The sequence below is a fragment of the Adiantum capillus-veneris genome, chromosome 12 (genome assembly GCF_014529385.1).
Source record: "Adiantum capillus-veneris isolate H3 chromosome 12, ASM1452938v2, whole genome shotgun sequence".
NCBI lineage: Eukaryota > Viridiplantae > Streptophyta > Polypodiopsida > Polypodiales > Pteridaceae > Adiantum > Adiantum capillus-veneris.
Window position 1 is genome coordinate 71,205,584 of NC_140942.1, and position 26,033 is coordinate 71,231,616.

Sequence of the window (26,033 nt, forward strand, 5' to 3'; positions counted from 1 at the left end):
GAGGAGGAACCTCTTTCTTTTGATGAAGCACATAATTCAAAAATTTGGATGGTTGCCATGCAATCAAAATATGATGCACTTATAGTAGAAAATGGCACATGAATTTATGTGATCCTCTCCTAGAAAAAAGGCCATTGGTATGAAGTGGGTATACAAGCTGAAACGTAAGCCGAATGGTGAGATTGGTTGCTACAAGACTAGACTTGTTGCAGAAGGTTAGTGGCATAGCAAAATGGCATTGTGATTATGAAGAGACCTTTGCTCCCACTTGTCGTGCGACTATTGTTCATTTTCTATGTGCATTGGCACTTCATTTTGGATGGAATGTATATCAATCAGAAATTGTTACTACTTTCTTGAATGGGGATATATTTGAGGAAGTTTATGTAAAGCAACCTTGTGGTTTTGACAAGAAAAGACAAGAAAAGACAAGAAAATATAGTGTGCAAATGTAAGAAATCTTTGTATGGGTTGAAGTAGTCTCCTAGTGCTTGGTATGAGAAATCTAATACTTATTTGGTTAAACAAGTCTTTCATAACAACCCAATTAAAAGCACTTTGTAAGTCAAGTGTGAGGATGATGTATTTCTCAGTGTCATTCTATATGTAGATCATTTGGTGATTTCTCGCCCAAATGAAACACACGTTGTTGAATTCAAGGATGATTTTAATGTTATTTTCAAGATGAAAGACTTGGGACTTTTGCATCATTACATGGGCATACAATTTAAGTAGTGTGATGGAGGTATTGCCTTGTGTCAAACAAGCTACATAGAGACATTACTATATAAGTTTGGCCTTAAGGACTGCAAACCTATAGCTACTCTGATGGAAACAGGTTTGAACTTAATTCTTTATGATGCTGGTGAACTTTTGATGTCACTCTTTATCAAACTGATATTGGTGGATGCCTTATTTATGTATGCAATACAAGGCCACATATTTAGTTTTCAATCTCATGGGTCCATAGATTTATGCATAGCCCATGGTCTAAGCATTACAGGCTTGTTAATAGGATCTTTTGCTACTTGAGTGGGAATTTACATGTTGGGTTGTTTTATCCCAAGGTGGTATCATTGTTGCCAGATTTGCATGTTTTTGTGGACTTGGATTGGGCTAGTTGTTATGACACACGAGTTTCCACAAGTGGTTTTTGTCTCATGCTTGACAGTTCATGTATATCATGGTTGAGCAAGAAGCAATCTACCGTGGCCACTTCCAATTGTGAAATTGAGTACAAGGCAGTCTCCATAGCTACAATTGAGTGTGCATGGCTCAGATGCCTTATGGCTCATTTGGGTGTTGGACAAGACATTGCCAGCACCATCTACACTGACAGTCAAAGCACATTGGAAATTGGAAGGAGCCCAATTTTTCATACTCGCACAAAACACATTGAGTGCATTATCACTATGTCAGAGAGAGACTCTTGGCAAGAGAGGTCAGGTGGGATTATGTGCTGACACAGGACAACCTTGCATATCTCTTTACAAAGGCATTGCCTTGTGAGAAGTTTGAAGCTTTCCACAAAGCTTTGAGCTTTCTTCCCTTTGTGGATTGATCATGTCCTCGGGCATGGCACTTCCCTATGCACTATGTGCTAGCTCTTGTTCACCGCATCACTCCCAAGGAGATTTGTTACCATATATGTGGTAGTGATGTGTGTGAATTTACTTAAGATTGTCGGGACATTTTTTTCCTCACTTCCCCATACATTATATATACACCCATCATTCTAGGGCTAATTTATCTTTCTATTGTGCACCAAGAAATAAGCTCTATGTTGTGTGCCTCGAGCATCTTCATCTTCTCCAAGTTGTGTGTGTATCCGTGCAACCCTTATTCCAACATGAAACATGGTTAAAAGATGAATATCTTACTTGATTAAAGTGTATATGTTAATTGTGCAGTGAGACACGCTGACATGCAAGTGAAATGGTGAATGTATGCTAGAATGTTAAGACGGCAAGCCCAAGTGCAAGGATTTGATGCTTACAAAAACATGTTTGTATGGGAAAAGCCTCTTAGGCCATGTGATCAGTGATAGAAAGGAAAGTGGGTGAGAGATTAAATGTATGGCATAAGGAAGGCCAAAAAGTGCTATTTTATTAAAAATTTACAAAAATTATTTTCTATGAATATGAGCTATGAGCGACAAAAAAACGTCGTTTTGAACATTTTTGTCTCACGCACATAGGTTGATTCTGCATCGACTGGGAGATATTGATTTTTTTGTGCTCTATTATTTTTTTGGAGAGTTGTAGGAAGAAGCAAGAGAAGAGGAAGGGAGAAGGGAATCAGAGGAAGAGGGGGGTTTATTCTCTCTCTCTCTCTCTCTCTCTCTCTCTCTCTCTCTCTCTCTCTCTCTCTCTCTCTCTCTCTCTCTCTCTCTCTCTCTCTCTGGAAGTGATGTGAAGAGAAGAGAAGGAAGGTTGAAAACAAAACAAAAAAGAGGAAACCATGGGTTGTTAACTGCTAATGTTTTCCTCAGGATTAGGATGAAAAGAAAACCAAGGGTGGTTACTTGTTCAAGGGCTTGGAGAAAGGAAGGGTGACCTTGACGATAGAGAGATAGTGGCTGATGTTTGAGGTAAGTGCCATTCTACATTCACTGAGGGGCTCGAGTGTATGTTGCTATGAGGTCTTGGACATGCATTGAGAAGATCTCAAGATCGTCATTGATTAGAAGCCAAGTAGTGGTTCTGATTGATTGTCAGTGCTAGAGCGTATGTTTAAGGCTTTACCCGAATTTGTTGAACATTTTAGTGATTATAATAGGCCAATACGGCCATCTTGTGTACATTTTGTTAGAATTCAATAAATTTAGCGTTGAATTGGGCTCTTAGTGCATTGTTTCTCATTATGTGATGTTATTAATCTTATGATATTTTTTAAATCTATGTTATCTCCTATAAATTAGCCTTTAATGGCACGTATGCTCCTATAATAACTCTCCGATATCTTTTGTTGCACTATATACACTTATTTCTATTTTTTATTTTCTTCTCTCTCAACTCTCACAGCCAGAAGCATCGTGCTTTCTTGGTCAACCCCAAAGGACTGCACACTCTGACAATGGTCACACCCTTGAACCCCATCCTCACGACTCTTTGGCTAGAGGGCAGTCGACCTTGTCACATCCATTACAGGCTACGTGACATATTTTTCATATTGTGGACAAAGGGGGTTGAATAGTAGCATTGCAAGATCCTAAGGAGGATGTAATCGAGAAACCCCTTCCTTTGGGACCTGAAAAATATGTCTCAATAAATGTTGGAATCATGTGGAGGATTAAGACAGACATAAGGGTTTCTTATTGAGAGTATGGAGAGTCAACTGAGATTTTATGGACAAAAATACAAAATCAATCACGCTCCAAGAGCAAGATCATGTATGTCTTTAGTCAAGAGGAACCTCCCACGTTGCTAATCCAATAGAAATAGACAAGCTGACTATCATACCAATAGAGGTTCAAGGGAGTCACAACTTCATGGCACATTATTCTAGGATTTGGACACTAAAATTGTAATTGCTCAAAGAGCTAGAGTGAACCACACAAGGAGAGTTAGATAGGATGACTCTGAAAAATGGGTGAAGAAGTACAATGGGATTGGGGATGCATATGATCATTTGGCCAGATTTAACCATGTCTTGCAAGTAGAAAAGTTATACAATTGGGGATCCATATGATTGCTTGGCCAGTTTAAACCAAGTCTTGTGGAAAATGATGCATTCACTCTATGACTGCATTGACTATGACTTAAATTCTTTGAAACAAGACGTAAGTCATCCTTTAGATCCAAGATAGTTGTGATTTTGAGTGTGGCTGATTAAAATAAAATAATTTACGTGATTTTTAATCAAATTGCCTAATTTTTCTTGTATTGTCTCTATTTTAAAATAACAGTTAGTAATAAAAGCTAAAATCTTAGAATAGAAAAGAAACTATTACCGCCAAATCTTGAAAGGGGATGCTTCAATAGAGATGGATAGATTTGGATAACCTTCAAAATTAGGTCAAAAAAACCAAGTCAACTAATGATCAAATAGGTCTCAGTAGAGACGATGGTTGTTACCATATATGTGATAGTGATGTGTTAGGACCGCAGGGGTACTTTTTTGTCACTAACAGGTTTTTCCCCCCGTGAATTTTATATACACGCCCATCACTCTAGTGCTAACTTAGCTTTCTATTTTGCACTCTAAGCAATATCCTCTCTGTTGTGTGCCTTGAGCTTCTTCATCTTCTTTAAGTTTTGTGTGCATCCCTACAACATTAATTCCAACAAGTGGTATCAGAGTAGGTTGTGTCTTATTTGGTCAAGGGATTTGGAATTATTGTGCTATCTATTGCGAATGATAGTTTTTTCACACTTGTTGATGCACTTTATGTACCAGGGATCAAAAGGAAGCTTTTTTCTATATATGCGCTTGAAAGACTTGATCTTGCTGTCAAATTTGTGGATGACAGACGTATAATTCATGATCTCACTTTTTTTGATGAATTTGTTGCATCTGGAATTTTGCGTCATGGATTGTATAAGCTCAAAATTTTGCACATGCAATTGTGGATTTTAAGGCTATTTTAGATGCCAAAATTTGGCTTGCACAATTTGGGCATCCTCACATGATTTCTTCTTTGTCACCTCTTGAAGCACCTTCTAAGCATACTTGTGAAGGTTATATTTTGGGTAAAATGCAGCATTCAAAGTTTCCAAAGGATGGTTCAGCAAGGGCTACATGCACGTTACAAATTGTGCATAGTGATGTTTATGGGCCTATGCAAACTCTGTCCTTGGGTAATTACCTATACTTTGTGACTTTCATTGATTATTGTTGGGGTAAAGCCCCATGTGGCATGTTAGGCCAGGCGCCTGCCCACTACACTTGTTCATAATGTACATAATAGAGTAAGGGGGGTTCACATATTCATAGTGAGTTTTAGCCCTTGCAAACAAAAGTCTTTTCTTCTTATCTCTTCTCCATTGTTGCACTTCAACTGGTATCATAGCTTCATTAAAGAGCACCATTGGAGTTGGCAGGGAAGCAGGCAGTAAAGCAGTAAAAACTTTAGTACATTTTTGTAGATTTTTTTTGTTATGTCAAAAGGTTTGTTTTCAGGACCATTCTCACCATTCTTGACTGATTCTTTGTGCTCTTCAACTTTGCAAAAGAAAATTTTCTCAGAATCCTCACCGATTTTGAGATATGTCACTCCCTCCTCCTTGTAGTTAACACGAACTACTAGTCAATTAGACCATTGACTTGAACGCATGGAGAATGGATTCACACTATTCAAGCTAACATCCATCTTAATGTGTCGTGGATTTTCTTCAAACTCTTACCAATCTGAATAGGTATGCTTGAAGGCAAGACAACCTTGTTAAGTATGGAGCCTGATTTACCCCTTGTAATTTTTTGTGTTAAAAACGCACATTTGTAAGGCCTCCATTATGAGGAGAATCCATCGTGCATGAAGAAAAATAACTCGCCGAAAAATAAAATTCTCTTACCAAAATATTCCTTTTTGCCGGAATATTATGACCGCACGGTGGCCAGAAAGTGGTCGGAAAACGATCGGTCGGTTGGCCGGTGGCTGGTGGTCGGAAGTCAATGGCCGGTGGCCGAATTTAAAAGCGGACTTGTCTTCTCAAGGGCGGCCACACATGGGCGGATTGGAGGGTCCGATTTGGACTTATCTACACAAGGGCGGCTACTCATGGCTGCATCTCATAAGAGAGGGCAGCCCTTTTGGCCTATAAAAGGAGGCCATTTCTACACACATTTGATAGTGTGAAGTGATGCAACAAGGTGGGTGTGAGGTAGTGAGAGTGAAGCAAGGCGGGAGCTCCAAAAGGGTATAATCCCTTTGTAACCTACTTCTTGTTTTGAAGTACTAAAGCCATTGAGTGGCTTCTTTCCCGTGGACGTAGCCCACATTGGGTGAACCACGTATATCATGTGTACTCTCTCTCTCTCTCTCTACTCTATAATCTCTTGTGTGTGAAAATTATCTCTCTCCATTAAGTAATCTACTCAATTATCTACTTAGCTACGTCATATTTCCTAACAAATCTAATGAAATTCACATGATTCCATCTGTACTTGCATTATTTCTCAGTAATGGTAGCTAAAAATGTCTCAAAATGTATTATGGGCACCCTCCATTTAGATCGAGGGAGGGATTATATGTCTCATGAACCTACCTAGTCGTGGGATAAAACACCAATGTACAGTGTTGTATATGCATCATCAAAATGGTATTTCTATAATAAAAAAACGGGTCTCTTACAGACATCACGATGTATGATCAAGAGTCAAGCTTTACTACATTCATTTTGGCTTGAGGTTGTCATTTGTGCTACTTATTTTCTCAACAAGTGTCCTACCAAAGTCTTGCAATCTATGACTCCTTATGAAGCATGGCATGAAAAGAAGTGAGCTTACCATCCACAAACAAAACATATATTGGTTTCACAAGATGTTGTATTTATGGAGGATTTTGTTCAAGCTTTGTTATCATGTTCTAGAGATAGTAATGTAATCTCACATTATGTTTATGACATGTTGGTAATGGTGGAAACTTGAATGTAAGTTCCATTGAGGTAAATGTACAACTTATGGAGGTTTCCAAAAATATTATAGATCAGCCTATTATCGATGTACATCTACATCAGATTGTACTCAAATTGGGCTGGTTGTTATGAAAACATGAGTGTTCACAAGTGGTTTTTGCTCAATTTTTGTTTCATGCTTGGCACTTCATGCATATCCTAGTTGAGCAAGAAGCAACCTACTATGGCCACTTCTAGTTCTGAGGTTGAGTATAAGGCAGTCTTTACAAGTATGGTTGATTGTGTAGGCTCAGACGCCTTATGGCTGATTTGGGTGCTAGATAGGACACTGCTAACATCATCTACACTCACAGTTAGAGCACATTTGTAGTTGCAAGGACCCAATTTTTCATGCTCTCACAGATCACATTGAGGTGCATTATCACTATGTCAAGGAGGAGAGACTCTCAAGAGGAGAGATAAGGTTGGCTTATGCACTGTCATAGGACAAACTTGCAGATCTTCTCACAAAGGAATTACCTCGTGAGAAGTTTGAAGCTTTTTACAAAGCTTTGGGATTGCTTCCCTTTGTGGATTAATGATGTCCTTAGGGCATGGCACTTCCCTATACATTGTGTGTCATCTTTCATTCACCGCATCACTCCCAGAGGGTATTTGTTACCATATATGATGAAGTGATGTGTGTGAATACACACAGGACTGTCCAAGAACTTTTTCCCTCACTAGGAGGCTTTTTCCCTCGTACATTGTATATATGCCCATCACTCTAGGGCTAACTTATCTTTCTATATTGCACACTAAGAAATATAATCTATGTTGTGCTCCTTAAGCTTCTTCATCTTCTCCAAGCAGTGTGTGCATCCTGGCAACCCTAATTTCAACGATGGTGTCTGAATCTAAATGGTTTGTTCCAAGGAAGGGATAATCATGTAACTGAAGACAATTGGGTCAAAATCTGGGGTTGGATAAAACTACATATTGAGGCCATATATGCCAAAGTAGGTTATTTTAGACTCTTTTTTACTTGAGATATTTGAGAGAGAGAGAGAGAGAGAGAGAGAGAGAGAGAGAGAGAGTCTATTTTTTTACAGTGGGAGGAGCTTGCTAGTACACACATTATAGACAACCATTGGGGCACACTCTTACATGTATCATCTAAACACTTCCATGAGTGAATATAGATTGTTGTAACAAGTAAGGAGGCTTTGATTGCATGTAGGAATCAAAACATTGTCGTGTTGGGCCACCATGCACACATGCATATTGTACATGGCAGGAGTGTCCATTCTCAATGCAAATCTCACAAAGTGCACCCCCTACTAACGTCTACAAGATGGTACTATGAAATCTTCCATGGTTGGATATGCAAGGATCACGATCCATGCACATCTGCCTTTTGCATCCGGGCTTATACCATGGTTCCACTATCTAAAGAAAGTGTTGGTGAAATTATAGTCATTTGGAGCTTTAAAACCTATCACATCTAGTCATTTCAAAAGGTAAAATTATGGCACATTCGTACATGGGTAAAGACCACACACTTTTATAAAAAATGACACACAGAGGTTGGGGATGGTCTAGACACTCTAGTCCGTCACTCAATCACATTAAGACATGGCATAATAAATAGTACAAAGCTGTATCACATAGTCTGTAAGACTAATCTTGGTCTACATACAAAGAGGATTCTAGGAGCTATACTACGAATTTTCAAGGCTATGGAGATCTTTTTTGGCAAGCAAAAGTACTCAAGTTCCAACCTAAAGTCTACATGGCTCTGTGGCAACTTACTCGACCAAATTAGCTAGCAAGTAGTCACATTTCCCTTCTTGAAGCTTGATGAACCCCTAGGAACAAGAAAGATTTAGGACTATGCTTCAAGGCAAACCAAGTACCAAGTATTCCCACTAGACAAGCACCACGTGTTTCACTCATGGTCAACTTTGCAAAAGGGGAACCAAAATTGGAAACATTCTAAAATCAAGTGTAGACGGGTTTGAATGCCATGTAGACTTGATCATGAATCTAACTAGATGCTAGAACCACTTTGGAACAGGCTAACCTGCGATTGACAAAATGCTTGTACACATTGTTTCCCACGATAAAGTGAATATTCTTGAACAATATCTATCAAGTTGGAGCACTAAAACTCATTCAAAGCAAAGAACTTGGAGAAAACCATTTGATTTTAGTAGATTGGACACAATATACTAGCAAGGTTGTCCAAATTAAAAAATATCTTAGGGATAGCTTCTCAAAAGGATTCAGCTCGACAAGTACTTCTCATTGCCACCATGGGGTCTAAATTATCTTAGGTATAGCTTCTCAAAAGGATTCAACTTGACAAGTACTTCTCATTACCACCATGGGATCTAAATTACATGAGAATCCATGAGCTCATGACCAATATCTAGTATGATGGCCGAGTAACCATCACAAGAAATGAGGGAGAATTTATTGAGGCCAAGATCATAGAGGAACAAATTATGGAAGCCTTAAGACTACCAAAGGGGACACACGACTTAGCAAGTCATACCTAGCCCTTAGACAATGATAAAGATTTTGTGAAAATGATAGGGGAAAACTTCACTCTCAAAGACTCAGTCCATGATGAGATGGAGCTGCCCTTGTGAATCAACTCTCAGCATTTTCAAGTACCAAAGCAAATACAGTACATTATACCAGTAAGGCACTTTTTGGTGGCTATGGCAATGGTCAATTTAGAAGAACCCATAATCTAGTGCAGCTTTGTGAGCCATCTCTTGGATTCCTTAGTGGATGCGAGCCTCAAGGCCTTTGAAAGATGCCATACACACATTTATGGAGGACCAAGCAGTGGGCATGATTGAACAACTATCACTAGCACCTAGTTAGAATTGATACAGGCACATAATAAGAACGGAGGCAACCATGCAGGGGGTGGAATAAAGGAGTAAAAGAGCTACATAAGATGAAACAAAATCAAGGGAGGAGGTAGAAGCTAAAGATAATGACCCTCTAATAACTAGAGATGAGAGAAGAAGGGAAATGTTGCTCGGCATGCAGCAAGAAGAAGCATCCCTAGAAAGAGAGCAATAGAAGAAGCTGAGAGAAAAGCTTAGGCAACCAAGGCTAATGAGGAGGCAAGGAAAAAAAGGAAAGACAAAAAGTTTCCAACCCCCAACATTACTCGACCACCTTCTCCTCTCACACATCCATCCCCTTTATGGAAACCCTCCCCATCAAATGAAAAAGAGCTTTTGCCACAGAGCCTGAAGAGGAGACTAAAATTGACAACAGGGAAGCAGATTCTGCTAGAAAAGAGGATGCATGACCATCGAGAATGGAGCTACCAAGGAAGACAATTGAAGGTGCTAAAGGACCAACAAAATATGGAGATCAAAGGCAATTAAAGTGCATCGCATTATATATCGAGGAAAGCCAAAGCGACATTTTTTCCTTTTCTTGAAGCAAATTGAAGTTCTTGGATCTTGATAGAGAAAGGCACTTGCAGAGGCCAAGCTATAAACCTCAAGGTGATTTGAGTTGCAAAGGTTGTTGGGGAGTTGCATCAAATGCACATGAATGTTGTAGGAGTGTTATTATAGGGCATCATGCAAGTGTAATGTGCTAGTGTCAAGCAAGCACTAGCGCTCAAAATTTCACGATGTGGGTGTTTATCTCCCCAGCTTCTGCCGACAACCTAGCTATCAGTAGTGATCAAGTAGGCAGAGGGAAGCAAGTTGATCTAGGCATTCCCTTAGCTGATCTAGCATGGATGAATCCATAGAACCGAAGTAGAGATACAGAGAGAACTTGTGTCATTGGACGACATTGCTTCTCCTTAGACTCCAAAGTCCGGGCTCCTTTCATGGGCAACGGTTGCTTTTCAAAACGATACTCATAACGACCTAGGATCAGGTGATGCAAAACAAGGTACAGTTGTGGCCGGTTGCAAGCCTACCGGCTATTGTGCAATAGTGTTGTGGTAGTGCGAGCTTGGTGGTTTGGAGTAAGTGTGAAACTTATTTACAAGGGCTACAAATTACAAGCCTCCATAGTTAGGAAGGGAAAAATCCCTTCCCTTTAAGAATGGCTTCTTTAAAAATGGAAAATACATGAGTATAATACTTTGATAAGTATTCACTATTGACATAGTGTGTTGTGATGTCTACAACACACTATAATAGTGTGAGGTATCAAGCAATCCATAACCCTATTTACAAATTTGCAATCCCTAACAAAGATGTGTCGTGTCATTGTTTTGAGCTATTTTTCTTCTAGCATTAGTTCTTCTCTATTTCTTCTAAGACAGCATTTATCTCAATGAATTACCTAAAATTTTTATTTGGGAGAAGCTAATAAGACTACATATTGCCACATTTTTAAACATATGATGAGTGTATTGTGAAACTATCTACTTCATTTACACTATCTCAAATATTTGTTGTCGTAGATGGGGTACGGTGGCATGTTTACCTAGATGACCACTATGCCTAAATTCTAGATGTCTAGGAGTGTATTCTAGTGAAGCTCACGATGGTTTAAATCTGTTACATTTTCACACCCTTTTTGGTTTAGCAATGTGTGGTTACTTTTATTAGTGCCCATTGTTGTTGCTACTTGAATCTCTCTGTGGAATTTCATACTAATTGGAACAAACTGGGAAGAGTAGTTAAACTTTGGCATTGCATTTGACGGGTTGATTGGTCTAGTGCCTTTCCTCAAAGATGGGCAATGATGATGGTTTCCCTTCCTTTGGAAGTGCAAGGGCGCCTTGCAATTTTCCCCATTGACTCCAAGTGATCAAGCGTGTCATCGATTATGTTTTTAACAATATCCTTTTTATGGTTTTTGAAGGTTTTTGTGAGAATTATGATTGGAACAAATTTGAGAATCCATCTTCTTCATGGTTCTTCAAAAAGCAAAAGGTTCCTTCTAAAACCAAACAAGGTTTTTTGTGGGTTTTTTAAGAGGATAATTTCACAATCGAGAACCTATCCTTGAATTTGAGATCGAGGATAGGTTGAGATATGCACAAGTAGATGTTGATCATATCTATAAAGAAAACATAAGTGGATACAACCAAACAATAACTATGTACAATTCTCAAATGAACCTGCTAGTGAGTGAGTCAAGCTAATTTTGATGTTTTCTTGAAAAGGATGATTTCACAACCGAGAGCCTATCCTTGAATGTTAAATGTGAGTCCGTTAAGGACTTGCTTTTTCAAGTTGACTAATTTACATGGTTTTGAGTTAATCGGAGCATGCAATCTAAGTTTGGTGAAAGAAATTGAAAGGATGTTGTTAAAAGAAGCCAAGAAACTCAAAAAGAGGGGAAGGGCATTTTTTCATGTCAGTAACTCTCTCCTGCAGAGAAGTAGACAACCACATACACTAGGAAAGCTCTATGCAAAAACAACCATAACTTTCACTTCAATTGTCAGAATCAAGCAACCTAGGACTCAAATGGATGCTCTTTGAGCTCTATTCAATACCCTAACATTTTCTATTTTGGTAATAGGGTCTTTTGCTCCAACATCTTTGGTCAATAGTACTTCTCGCAGATTTCATGGAAGATGATGGAGAAGCTAGTCTCCATGTATGATTCATGCATGAAGCTTTGTAAGTATAGCTCTTCCCACAAGAAGTATGTGCATGTTTATGTGCTATGATGTTTCTTTTGGATAACAAGAAGCATGCACATGTTTCTAAGAGTTTTTGTGCTATAATGCTTCTATTGGATTCCAAAGAAGGAACAAAATGATGCTTCTTTAATGAGATGACTTTGTGAGTCTTTATTCCTAACCATACACAACCAAACATTTTCCTGTTGATCAAAGAAGGCCACTTTATAGGCATGATGAGAATGCCACCTTGTTGGCAAGATGATGTATGATGATTGTATTAGCTTTGTCTTATCTCTTTCCTTCACTCTCTTTATTCTCTTTATGTTCACGTGATTACCTTTTGTCTATTGAAGGGTTTGCTATAAATGTCTCTCTTTACCTATGTGAATGGTGGTAATCTTTATTCAAATTTCCTGAGAAAGCAAATCAGGAAAATAGATAAAGCAATAAAAATACACACAGATTTATTTGGACTGATAATAGTCCAATTGATTGCCTCTAAAACACCACACATGTAGCTACGATCGAGCATTTATATGGTCCCACGTTTGCATACCTAATCCCTTGAAGAATGGTGATGACTAGCATAAAGCAAGACGTACTTTTCCCCACATGCAACGATATATGGGCTTTAAAGGACTTGTAAATCGTGTTAATGTGAATTCTCAAACCTACACCATGTTGAATAGACACCCAACATATAATTGCGGGAGCAAGCTCGTCGTTATTGGCGTGGTGTAGTTCATATCTTTAGCATTATGCCATGTGATTACTTGAAGTAAGGTGGCTTAGAGATGTATAGTAAAAGGTGGGTTAGCAATATAACTTGGAAAGGAAACAAGTAGTTAACGAATAATGAATTGCATATTAAAGAAAGAATGGGTATGAGTTAGAATGGTTAATTAAGCTTGGGTATTTCATTGTGAAAATAAAGGGACCCACGCATGTCCATGCAAAGGAATAGGTATTAGGAAGAGAGTGATAGGTGGATGATAAAAGTACGCAAGGAATTAGAATGTCCCAACGTTCGTGGAATGGATAGGAGATTCCCAAGGCAATGATTGCATGCAACAAAGGCAAGAAATGGATCTATAATAATGACCTTATTGGATAAGGTTACTCATTAGTAAAAAGTGCAGCCACGTGTCATTCCAAAGATCTATTGAGTAGGATCAGTAGATCCAATATCTAGCCAAGGCACGTGGCCGCCACCTACCGGGTGCATCCAAATCGAATGGGCATTGGGGCCAGAGGTCGTGTACTTGCATGACACGCGTCAGAAATTAACTGGTTCCCCAGATCGTGGAAGGAGAAGCACATGCTTTCCACTTTGCCTGCCAGCAATGTGGCAATCGTGGATTGGGCGCCTGGATCTTGGAAGGTGGGGCCAGGGGGAGATTCCGACAGAGATTCTTGTAATAAAGCGTCCTGGAGGAGGAATCTGCTTGTAAGGGGGTGTGACGTGGCAGAATGTTTCGTGTGAGGGGAACATTAGGACGCCCCACAATCATTTAATAATTGTGGGTGTGCCCTCAAAAGGACATTGGATCCAGTACATTTGCTGTGCATGAGCTGTCACATTCACGTGATTACTCTCTCATCGTAAGAAGCTTGTGGCACCATTATAGTATACTTGCCTCTCTTTCCTTGTACTATGAGTTCATGACCCTAAGGATCAACATGTCCCTTTCACCAACTCTTTTTGGTATCCCATTATCACCCCCACAACAATATCCTTATTCCCACTCTACTTGTACCATTGGGCCCTCTTTACCCTTGTATCAAAATGTCCCTATCACCATCTCTTTAGCCCCTTTATGCTTCTGAATACCCAACCTCCTATTTTGCACAAGTGGATACTCCTCACCCCCGTTCCAAGAGCTCATGTCAACCGTTTTATAGGGCACAAGTGTACCATTTTCAGCATGCTACCTCCTAGAAGCACTCGGACCTCCATTTTCGCCCCATGGAGAAGACAACAGCACAGCAAAATAGATGATGTGGAAGACATCATGCCAATAGATGGTTTGGGTTAATAGGCATCACTTGTTCACAAGATTGCTCTCCGATCATGTTCATCCCAAAATCTGTTCTAATTCAAGTCGGCGATCTTTTAAGATGCACTTCAAATAATATTCATCAGTGAGCTTGCAGTTGAAGATGCCATGGTTGCCTTTGGTGCATGATGCTCTTAAAGAGGCATTGATTATGGAGCAATTTTAAGATGACCTTGACAGACTTTGAAACCCAGGTCAATGATCGATATGAAAATGCCAGAGGTAATCATGTAGAGGTATCTAGCACAACACCGTCATTAAAGTAGAGATAGCCATAGTTAGTCAATGAGCTGATCACTCATAAACTAGAAAGTATCCACCACAAGCCTATAACAGAAAAAAGATGCCTGCCATTTGCATCCAACAAGATCTTCATATTTGACTTCGTAATTGTGCAGCAACTGACTGCCTCCTTCCTATCAACAAATGTGAAGACCCATACAGTAAGCAACTCAAATGATATGGAGTCCCCTTTTCCCAAAAATAGCTTCAGAACAGATTCACCAAAGACCAGGAGTTTTATTAATTATTGAATCAAACTAGCAGGGGCATAACAAACAGGCTTTAGAAAAAGCTTGTAAGCACAGACTCCTTCACCATACAACGAATAAATATCCTGTGTTCAAGAATAAGATATGGCAACCTCAAGACGCACATACAATGGGGATAAATTACAGAATTATCATTTACACTCAGTCTGAGGCTACAATGAAAGGCATCTTACGCCTTCTGGCAGCGTTCTAGGCATTGCTGTTGCAGTTACATATCTTTGTGCGGTGGGTCTCCGAGCACCCACTCCAAATTCAAAAATGTTTTCTATAAACAAATTGTCGGATGAATCCATGGTAAATCCTATCCCATGGTGCTTGGCTAGTCTATTTACAATTGATAGCTTCTCCAGCTCATGCGTCTCACCTTGAAGCTCTGATACCGAAGTTGAGCAGTCCAACCTGCAAACAAAAGGTCCGTGAGTGCATGCCTACTAGCAAGGAATAAAAGCAGCACTCCTATATAGCCCATTCAAATACCATGACATGCACACCATGCAGACCTGTACCTTTTATGGCTTCACAGACTTTACTGCAAAAGACATGCAAGGCCACAAATTATGACCCATGAAAAATATACTACCGACTCTGTGAGGTTGAGACACTCCGAGTTTCAACACATTACGTGTTAATGATAACAGCAGCACTTTGTGGACGACAGTAATGACACAAAAATACATGCCAAACATGGCTGTGTCAGCCACCAGATGCATTCAACAGGTCTCAAAGGAGTCAGAAAGTAAAACATGACCAACACAGTGTAAAGGTCATATCCACAACAAGTGGGGAGGTAGTCAAATTTTTTGAAACATAGAACAAGTACGCTCCTGATTCCTCTTGACTGGAAAATTTCAACTGGTTGTAGGTAGAAGCTACAACTATCCCAACGTTACTATAAAGGACTGTAAACGCTTAATTTTACAAGACACTGAAGCACACAAGAACTCTAATAAGTAGCTTAGGACAAAGCAGAAGCATACCAATCCGAAATTAGCCCTCCAATTGAGCAGGGATTGCAGATCCAGTGAAGGATTTAAGGTCTTAAGAAGAGCTGTCGGCGAGGGGGGATTCGATCGACACCATGGTTCATAGCCACGAGAAACAGAAACCCCTCTGCTCAACAGAAGCTCAAAGGGGAAAAACTTGAACCCACGCTTCACATGTCAGATTTAGCACAGCAAGCTGTGCCAAACATCCTATCAGAGTCCCTTGAAGCATGTTTTTGGAAGAAAAATCTGTACAAGGTATTGCTACTGATAGCCAATTCCATCTGTTCTTGTTGCCAAGAGATTAAATACCAGTCTGTTCTAGTATCCGCCGAGGAGAAGAGGATCTAGTGACTAGTCAGAACTACAATATATAACGCTTCATACTGTCAGAAAGGTCTATCAGACTGGGCTCGGTGTTATTGATACCAAAATTTGACAGTGTTTACCAACCGGTCGCAAATCTAAATTTTTCTGCTTTGTCAAGTCTTGGCAGACAAAAATAAATGGACTACATCACAATTAAACTCTTAGTTCTTTCTCTCAGCCTTCTAGGCACTGGAGCTTCCGTACTCTGCTTCATTTCAAGAACAGGGCAAGCAGAGTGCCTAGTCCACCGACTTAAGCTGACCATTCCTCCTCACACAAAAGACGACGCGTAGATAGCCCCGCTCCCCTCTCAACAAGAGAGTAATGAATCACCAGAAACCCCTCTATAATAAGCAACTCGAGTACATGCCCCTTGCCTCACTGACAGGATTGACCACAAGAACAGGGCAAGCAGAGTGCCTAGTCCACCAACTTAAGCTGACCATTCCTCCTCACACAAAAGACAACGCGTAGATAGCCCCCCCCCTCTCAACAAGAAAGTAATGAATCACCAGAAACCCCTCTATAATAAGCAACTCTCGAGTACATGCCCCTTGCCTCACTGACAGTTTTGACCACAACTTATAATGTGTGGAGAGAGAGCTGTGGAGGGCCCCAGCTCTTATCCATCCCACAAAGATATAAGGGATACATCTAAGCACAGCATTCAGAGAGGATGAGTAGGTCATGCATTTCAAAGAGCCACATAAAAATGAACCTCCGAATCAATTTTGTAAAAAAAAAGGTTAAGAAAAAACGCAATTACTTATTAACTACATGAAGGTTGATTTCTTATAAAGGCTTAACAGCTCTAAAGCCAAGAAACAAATAAGTAATTATCAATTCCCTGGAGTGCTGCAATATTGTGTTAGTCCATGTTGAATTTTGAGTAGTCATTGCATTTCACATGCAAAGGGTAAAGTGGCTCTCTCCTAGTGAAACACAAACATAGTAGTGAAATCCCTTCCTCCCCCCCCTTCTCCCTTCTCCAAAGAAAAAAGCATGCTAGCAAATATCCGCGAGGGCTAAAGCTATAAGCTGAAAAATTGGCATTAGATGCCAGATATGTGGATATCAGAACTTGAACTTAGACACGAGCAACTGCATATGTATCCTCATAAGATGTGAATGGCCGCCAAAGGCGGCCAGCCGTACTAGTCATCGGTAATGGTGAGCACACCTACTCTTGCTCATTTCCTTCAAATCCCATGAAATGTGGCCAAAGGCCCGGAGCAAACACACATCCCAATTTGTTCAAAGCAAGCACACATCCCAATTTGTTCAGGGAACCTTCACAATGAATGTAGCTAGTGTCTGTCGAGTTCAACTGCAACCTCCTCACTATTTGATTTCTTTCAACATTATCATCTGTCAGAGCCAAACTGCCTTCCATTGGCATCAGAGCCCATGATCCCTCAAGGCTTTTCAAACTCAATTATTGAAGCCTACTTAACTGACCTGAGCAAAATCTCCTGTTAGATTTTGTTCTGGCATCTTCTATTGCATGATAATGACACATGCTGTAGAAAGATTTGGCTATCTGAAGCACATTTCTCTCGAATTCAATACTACTATCAAATCGCACACAATTTGGTTAAAAAGGGTAGAAAGGTCAGTGAACCTGCTATTTAAGAGCGCTATGAGGTCGAAAATCAGTTTCAGAGACCCTCTGAAGGAAATTGGTCATCAAGGATCCAATCTACTGACACAAGTGATTCGCTCTGGAGTTTTTCTTCAACTAAAACCTACGTACAGTATGTCGATTGGACTGAACAGCTCACAGAGTAGCCAAAAATCCTGCAAATGTTGAATGCATCGTCATGATGACCATGAAATGCACTTCAGCAGGTTTGGAAATAAAAAATTTCAAGGGTTTGGAATGTTTTTCTCCTTCAGATGATACAAATATTGTTTCAGTTGAACAAGAGTTATCAATGATCATCCACTCTTGCAAATGTTTAATCCATCTAAGAGGATTTCGGTTCCATGTTTCCTCATCTTTCGCAATGAAACAACACATTTCAATGGTGAAACATCTAGAAATCCTTTACAGTGATGTCATCAAACATCATCTTAGCCACAAACCATCCCTTCTCAACATGGACAATCAGTTTCTCGATTTTTGGGCACAATGATCTGGAGGTCAACAATGGATGCAATGGCAGTGCTAATCAAAGCTGACCTGACACTACCTATTCAACAATGTTGAAACGTTTTGGTCTTGAACCTTTTACAATGACATATCCGTCAATCATCTTCGCCATGAACCATCCCTTCTCAACATGAACAATCAGTTTCTCAATCTTTGAGTGCATCAATATCAGCAATTGAAATGGATCTAGAGGCCAACAGTGGTTGCAATAGCAGTGCTAATCAAAGCTGACCTGACACACCTATTCAATCTATTAGATGAACGGATACTCTTAATTTAAATCTAATCATCTTAAACCGATCAAATTCTCAAGTCTCAAAGCTTGCAAATCTGGTCCCTGATATGATATATGCAAGTAACCCGTCAATGGTGCAGTAAAACTACCTTCAATGGTATCTCTACTTCATCATGATAACTCACAATTAGTGAGGTGGCCACTGATATGTTACTTGCTGGCCAACCTCTTTAGCAACTATCTAGAAGTACAGACAAGCTGGCATAGAGATGACAATACGGTGATAAGGCACAGGCACAATTTCTGACGTAATAAGACATTTTGATAGTACCTTGCAAGCTCCATGCCCAAATGCTTGACTCTGTCCATGAAGTTTTCAACACACTTCGCTAATTCACTATCCTTGGCAGTACCACAAACTTGCCCTTGAGAAGACCTGATGCAAAATAAAAACAGTGTAATGGTAAGGTGTATGGGTTATAAGTAGCATTTGCAAAATGCTTGCAAGAGAAGGCATACGAGTTAATTGTGGATGGGCTGCTCTCCGCAAGCACTGCCTGATCCTTCATCGCAACCAGCCTACATGCATCTTCAAGTGCACGCTTTGCAAGACCGTAAATAACACACTCTCCCTCTGCAGGTGTTTTCTCATGCATCAAACCATCTAAAAGCGGTGGGAAAAGCCGCTGCATGGACTCGGTTGTCAATATCAACCTTTTCCTTGCTCGCAAAACACTCAATGTATTTTCTTCATGTGTAGCCTCAACATCCTTTGATCAATAAAAGAAAAGGAAAATTAGATAGTATTGCAGTGACCTTAAATAAATGCCAGTTCACAGATGCATCTTTTCTTAAAATGCCATCTAGAATAGAGGTCTGGAGGCACCTTTTCGGGAATTCGATTCAAGGCAGTAGCCCACGCCATCTCTGCATCGCTGCGAATACCGAAGCCCCAACATGATGAGTACTGAATTAACAAAGACGTTGCATGCCATTACAGAGAATATGCCAAGTTCTATATACAAACCTATTAGAAGGTAAATTGATGCTTGGTTGGGCAACTGCAACATGCCAGGGAATAAGCAGGGGAAGCTGCTTCTTCCTTTTCTTTGAAGGGGGTGCTACTTCCCCAGGAGTGATGGCCCTTAAAGAAGATAATTGACTATCACCCTTTGGCATTGATACAGGACCCTGTATAGAAGTCCTGACAGTCTCTTCTTTCATGGTTGAGCTGTTGAACCCCAAAGGCACTTGATTGTCACTCGCTGCAACCTGAATTTCTTTGTTACCAGCAGGCTCATGGGAAGACATCTCAGGAGGCTGAATGTTGATATGCTCAAACCCAGCAGAATTTAAAGAATGGTGGTTAAAATTAGAAGGGTTAGGGACAGTCTGACATTTACCCAAGGCCTTTTGCATCTGTGAGTGCTCAAGAGGTTGTGACATGTCCTGTGATTTACTTTCTGAAACAGAAACACTGTGTCGCTGCAAAGCATCTACTACAGCAGCCGACTCCACATTTTTAGCATGCAGATTAGTAGACCATCTGCGAGCATGCATATGCTCTACAAGATTGTTTCCAAATTCCGATGAAAGTTTACTAGTTTCAGGCAAAGGTAAAGTAGCAGATTCAGCAGTCCTCGCACTCGGTTCATGCCTTCTGAAACTCTGCCTCTGTCCTAAATCTTCACAAATTGAAGGTTGCATACCTGGCCTCATCACAGAGGAGGGAGCTCTAGGTGGTGGCCTTCTAGTGTTTCTTCCAACAGACTTGGTTTCTGAAGGGTGAAAATCCACAGATTTTTCATGCTGATACTTGTTTGTCTCTTGGCTTGGTCTCCATGCTTGCAAATGATGGGACGTACCACCATCTACTGAAGATGATAAATGATGCCTTTCTCCTTGTATGTTAGAAGATGAAGTCTTTGGCATTGACCCCCTCACTTCATTGCCAAACTGTGCAACTCTGTAAGCATTGAGCTGATCACCATATGCATATTGCATATTGGGGGCCTGAATTGAGTGCTCTTCACCCCTCCAGTTGTCAGAGTTCCTCAAAGTCATTGAGGGTCTTTGCATTGTCTCTTGTTTCTGATTTCCATCACTGACCCCTCGTACACTATTAGATGGCATTCGAGAAGATTCCATGATTCCAGATAATTCCTGTTCATTATCTACAATTATTTGGGGATGCTCAAGCACAGATGATTTTGAAGTAGCTGCCAAGCCTTCAGAATCGACTGCATGCCAGCTGTTCCCAACTTGTCTAAAGGAGAAATTGTTCTTATGATCCTGAATTACGTTTATGCCACTTTCATCCTTGTCCAACTGTGTAGAACTGTCAACCAGGTGCTTCTTTTGCATGGGTAGGGCATTGGCACTATAATCAGGCAGTTTAGAGTAGTTGGAAATGGACGAATATTTACCACTATAGCCCCTCACAGCATCCTGATGGCTTGCACAATTAGAACCAGTTTTCTGACCTTGCAAAATGCCTGAAGTCATATCCAATCTTGCTTGGTCACTAGACTGAGTTGGCTCACGCCCTGTATTATATTCACCAGGGTAAGGATTTCTGCTTGCAGAAACAAGAGACGTGCCACCTCTTACATGTCCTGAAACAAAGCTTGAACTGGGAGAAGTATCAGATGGTGCTGTCTCTTGCAACGCTGGTGGAGGCCTGTTGATGAAGACAGAAGGAGATGTTCCACTGCTTTGCAAACCCATCCTTTTCATGTATGCACAGCTTCCTTGATTGAGTTCGATTTCATTATTCCTGGTTGATTCAAAAACAGCTCTCCTCTGAGGCGACTGAACACTCAAGCTTTTATGAGCTGATTTCAAGGTGGGAATATCCCCGCTTGAACTATTTTGATTAGGAAAACTACTCCAGCTTGCATCAATCGGATGCTGTGAATCTTGAGAAGGTCCAAGCCCTAATCTAAAATGTTGAGGTGATAACGAGCTGGACGACTGATTTCCCCTAAGGTGGGCTAAGGATACATTTGCTGTACAAGAATTGACTTGCTGTTGAGGCACTTCTCGTTGTCTTTCAACAAACATATCCTGAAGATAACTGACCTTTTACAAAGCAGCCTTGATCAAATAAACAGTTACAAAAAAACACAATTTTACCTGAGGCTCCATAGATTTGTGGGAACCGCTTTGATTTTCTTCTGTTACATCAGGAACCAACTTCACTGCATGTCTGCTCACAGTTTTCATTACATTTGCAATAGGTAGACTTGCTGTTTGATCTTGGATAACACGGTTCTCCAAAAGTTGACGATTTTGAAGTGCAAGCAGCTCATCATGAACAAGTTGATTCGAAACATACGGCACACCGGGATTAATGTGATTGCTTGACATTGCTGGTGCATAATATGGAGCTTCAGGATTTTGATAAGTCTGCTGCTGAAAACCATGTTGAGGCCTGAGCCCATCTGAGGATTGCTGGCCCAGAGAGCCACATTCACGTGGGAACTGCAAAGGAGTGTACTTTTTCCAAGCACCTTGAAACTGACCAGAGGGCTCTGATGCAGGTTGAACCCTGGCATTAGATGGCATAAACGTTTGCCGGTTGGGGACAGACCCACTCGCTGCAACAGATGTCTCCGTCTTCATGCCAAAAGCCTGTGTGTTGTAGAGCCCTTGCTGCTGAGTGTCAGAAGCCTCAAATTGGCCCGGAGTAACGCCCAACATGGAAGAGCCCTGTTGAGACAATTGCCGTGGAGAGCTATATCTTGTTTCTGGAGCTGACTCCAGATCAAAACAGGCCCCCTTACTCGGTTGAGGGGTTTGCAAAGCCCCTTGCAACTGACTAGGGAGCTCTGATGCAGGTTGAACCCTGGCATTTGACAATGGCATAAACATTTGCTGGTTGGGAACACAGCCGCTCCCTGCAACAGATGTCTTCGTCTTCATTGCAATAACCTGTGTGTTGTACAGCCCTTGCTGCCTAGTGTCAGAAGCCTCAAATTGGCCCAGAGGAACACCCAACATGGGAGAGCCCTGTTGAGACAATTGCTGTGGAGAACTATATCCTGTTTCAGGAGCTGACTCCAGATCAAAACGGGCCCCCCTCCTCGGTTGAGGAGCTTGCAAACCTTCCCAAGATTTCACTTGATGTTGGCCCCCTGTTTCAACAGCTGTAGGCCTTGAAGAACTTTCCAACAATGTGGAGGTCATCCATTGTGGCTGTCCAGAAGGTGCAACAAATCCTGAAGGGATTCCAGGCAAATTCTGTGACATGCACCCAACAAGATTTTCTATGGTAGAGAAATTGTTAGAATATTGCTGCATACCATTTTTCAGCGCGCCCTTTGCAAAATTCAAACTTTGGGGCAAGAAACTGACATTCAGATTCGAAACGGGGTGTTTTGGCTCAAATAAAGTGTTCCTCTGCTCAACAAACTGCAGCTCTTGAAAATATTGCTGACTTTGTGAGAAAGCATTAGCATGAGAGAGATTTCCTCCTTTCTGTTTCATAACTGATTCACCTGAAGGATAGTGAGTTGCATTTGACTTTGCAAGTGGCTGAGTATTTTTTCTCAGATCATTGTTCCAATCACTTCCAAGGTCAAATTCTCTTGTGTGTGCACCAGTCAAATGTTGACTTCCTGGATGAATCGCAGGCTTCCTTACCTGATGACAGGAGGACGGTGATACATGTTCTGGCACAAGCTGTCCTACTGTGTGCGAGGCTAGTGGAGGCCCATTGTGGTCTTTCAAGTTCCCTAAGTGGCTGCCCAAGTCTACAGGTTCTCTAAAACGAGACATCTGTGACGAATTATAATTCTGCTGCATACCCAAGTCATTCATAACCCCTTGGTAGTTTAACGGCGCATCAACAGACCATCCCATAGCTTCGGCATTTTGTGAAGGATTCTCAAATTCATCAGTTGTTTGTTGCTGAGGAGGTGTATCAGGTCCATGAAGAAGCTCAGAATATGAGGTCCTTGAAGAATGATTAGCCGCTTGTTCTGGTCTGGCATCCTCCAACTGCTTGAGGTGCTGTGCAAGAAACAGCTCCTGAAGTTGTTGTTGCGATTGCAGCTCAGAAGATCCAACCCTCCTTGTAAAACCTTGAAGTTGCTTGCTTGCAACAGCTTGTGCGTGCTGCATAGCTCCTTTCCAGGGTCCTTGATTCCCTGAAAAATTATAGCTGGGAGCATGATCAAACGCGACACCAGTCTGACTTGAACCATCATAACTTTCGACTTGGTTTTGATACTGTGCTCCACAATTACTTATGTTGTCTATAGTTTGATAATGTGAGGGCACGCCACTTTTGATTGGAGTGGAACTACTAGATCCAAAATTGCTGCTTGGTGGGACATTGAGAACTCCTTGAAAACTAAATGCTTGATTTCTGGAGTCTTTTTGAGAAGCATTTATCAATCTTGAGTGATCCATGGCTTCCCTAGACATAGATTTCAGGAACCCAACAGATGTATGGGGCATCGTTGCTTCTGCATTTACCTGTTCACGTTCATCATGATGAGAAGGTGACTCACAATTACTTTTCTGGTAAAAAGGTATTAAAACCCTTTCATCGGCACTTGCAACTCTAGGTAGGAAGTGGGCCGACTGTTCACCTCGAGGCCAAACACCAGAATCAGACTTTTCAGGCTGGTTACACTGCTCAAGAAAATCATGTACTCCTTCACTTTGATTGGAAAGCGAAACAAATCCCCCAGACGCATGTCTCTTTATCAGATTCTTGTGGGCCTGTAGAGCATAACTGTAACAAAACAAATTTTAAGAGAAATTCAGCTTACATCACATTACAATGCTCTTCAAAAAGTTGGGCAAGCATATCATTGAGAATACCTTCCTGTATCTGTAATCGACTGATTGGTATGGTGCTGAAGCTCAGCACCACCAAATAAATTGAAGGATGAAAATGAGGTATCCCCTGTGTGAAAACATTGCCATATGTACTGTTAGAATATTTACAACATGCAACATCCCTGCATAGATGACCAAAGCAAGAAAGTAAAACCTTGTGGAAAATGTGCAATTGGTTCACAAGCCGCAATCGTGCTGCAGAGAATAAAATTTTCAATATGATCACAAGTTCAGCCTTTTTCCACATTCTGTACACATGATAATTGAAATGTGGCTTTACCCTACATCAAACCTTCAATTTGACTGTTCCCCAACTGGACATGACACTAGCATCAAAAGATTGTAACAATTTTCAGTATAGACTCAAGACAAGGATTTACCTGCCTGAAGGCCGATCAAGCAACGTGAAATCTATGGAAGGATGAGAGAGATACATGTCATTGCCATAGTTCTCCATGTCGAACAGGCTTATCTGCACTGTGGGTTTCTTTTACTCCCTCAAAAACTAAGCTGTATGTCCCTTTTATCTCTCCAGCAATTCATGACATTTTCTTAATAGGCTACTTTCAAGATAACTATGATCCTGATTCCTCCTGTTACATAACCGTGAGGTAAATCTATGCCCATGCTAAACAAACAATATTTGATGCTTCGAGACGGTGAATTTTCTGATTGTCATTATATAGCCGTCTAGCCAGATGGTTGTCCTGGATCTGCCTGAGGTTGGATCCCTTGAGGAAGATCACCGGTATGCCTAACTGTTGCAGCAGCTCAGCTGCTTTAAAACTCGCAGCAGGATGGAGCTGCTTTATTGATAACCACCATTGCTACCTTCCTGGAGCTTCGAGCAGAGGGAACCTCGGGAGCTTTACTGTGGTTTGCAACGCCTCTCGAACAAAGAATAGAAGGAGAGGACTAGCACTTACACACTCACGGGGAGGAGGAAAGGAGGAGAGGGTATCTGTGCGAGCGAACGGCCGAAACAATTTCCTGAGCGCTGATCAAAGAGCAGCTATCTCTTCGGCGATGGAAGTTTTCTTCTTCGGCAAGGTGGGTGAGGAGAGGTAAGACGGTGCTGCTGATCAGCGAAGCTCGCATTCCACCATAGCCATGGAGGAGAGAGAGAAGGGCGGGGGGAGATAAAACAGGCGAAGTAAAGTTTGGAGAGAGAAAGAGAAGAAGAAGAAGAAGAAGAGAAGAGAAGAGAGAGAGAGAGAGAGGGGGGGGGGGGGGGCGGCGGGCGGTCCGACCCCCTGTTAGGTCTGGGAAGGCTATTAAAGCACGTTCCCACGAAGACAAGCAAGAACCTTGCCAACCCCACCACATTTGTTGATATTGAGAAGCCACATCATGCATTTCACTTTTCTACTAAAAGTTTTTTATTCAAGGAGAAGGAAAACTTAGCTCACAAACTTAAAAATTCAAAACCGCCCCTTCCCTCCCTTTCCTAGTCTTCTAGTAGTCTTCCTCTTTTGAAAATTTTTTGCATATCCATTCATAGCCATCAATCCCACACACACACACATACGGTCCGCCATGGTAATGTCATATGTGACGAACAAAAAGGTACTTTTGTACCAACATGGAAGCGAGATCAAACCATGAATGATGTGGTGAAGGGTTAGACTCTACGAAGTCTAACCATGATCG

At 41.0% G+C, this 26,033-nt stretch overlaps 1 protein-coding gene across 3 annotated transcripts; it reads right to left on the reverse strand.

Annotated features, from left to right (window-relative positions):
- Positions 1-14,893: 14,893 nt before the first annotated feature.
- LOC147445917 (uncharacterized) lies at positions 14,894-25,573 on the reverse strand. 3 transcript variants are annotated; one of them, XM_086525249.1, is made up of 9 exons: positions 24,764-25,573; positions 24,366-24,450; positions 24,131-24,276; positions 21,669-24,014; positions 19,561-21,599; positions 19,420-19,468; positions 19,053-19,303; positions 18,865-18,969; positions 14,894-15,193 (listed from the first exon to the last, which is right to left on the reverse strand). In XM_086525249.1, the coding sequence occupies exons 3-9, from the start codon at positions 24,236-24,238 to the stop codon at positions 14,947-14,949; spliced, it is 5,145 nt and encodes a 1,714-aa protein (XP_086381375.1). In that variant the 5' UTR covers positions 24,239-24,276; positions 24,366-24,450; positions 24,764-25,573; the 3' UTR covers positions 14,894-14,946. The 3 variants fall into 3 exon arrangements, with proteins under 3 accessions (XP_086381375.1, XP_086381373.1, XP_086381374.1); XM_086525247.1 differs by adding an exon at positions 24,538-24,578 and having other exon boundaries at positions 21,669-24,276; XM_086525248.1 differs by lacking the exon at positions 24,764-25,573 and adding an exon at positions 24,538-24,578.
- Positions 25,574-26,033: the final 460 nt, after the last annotated feature.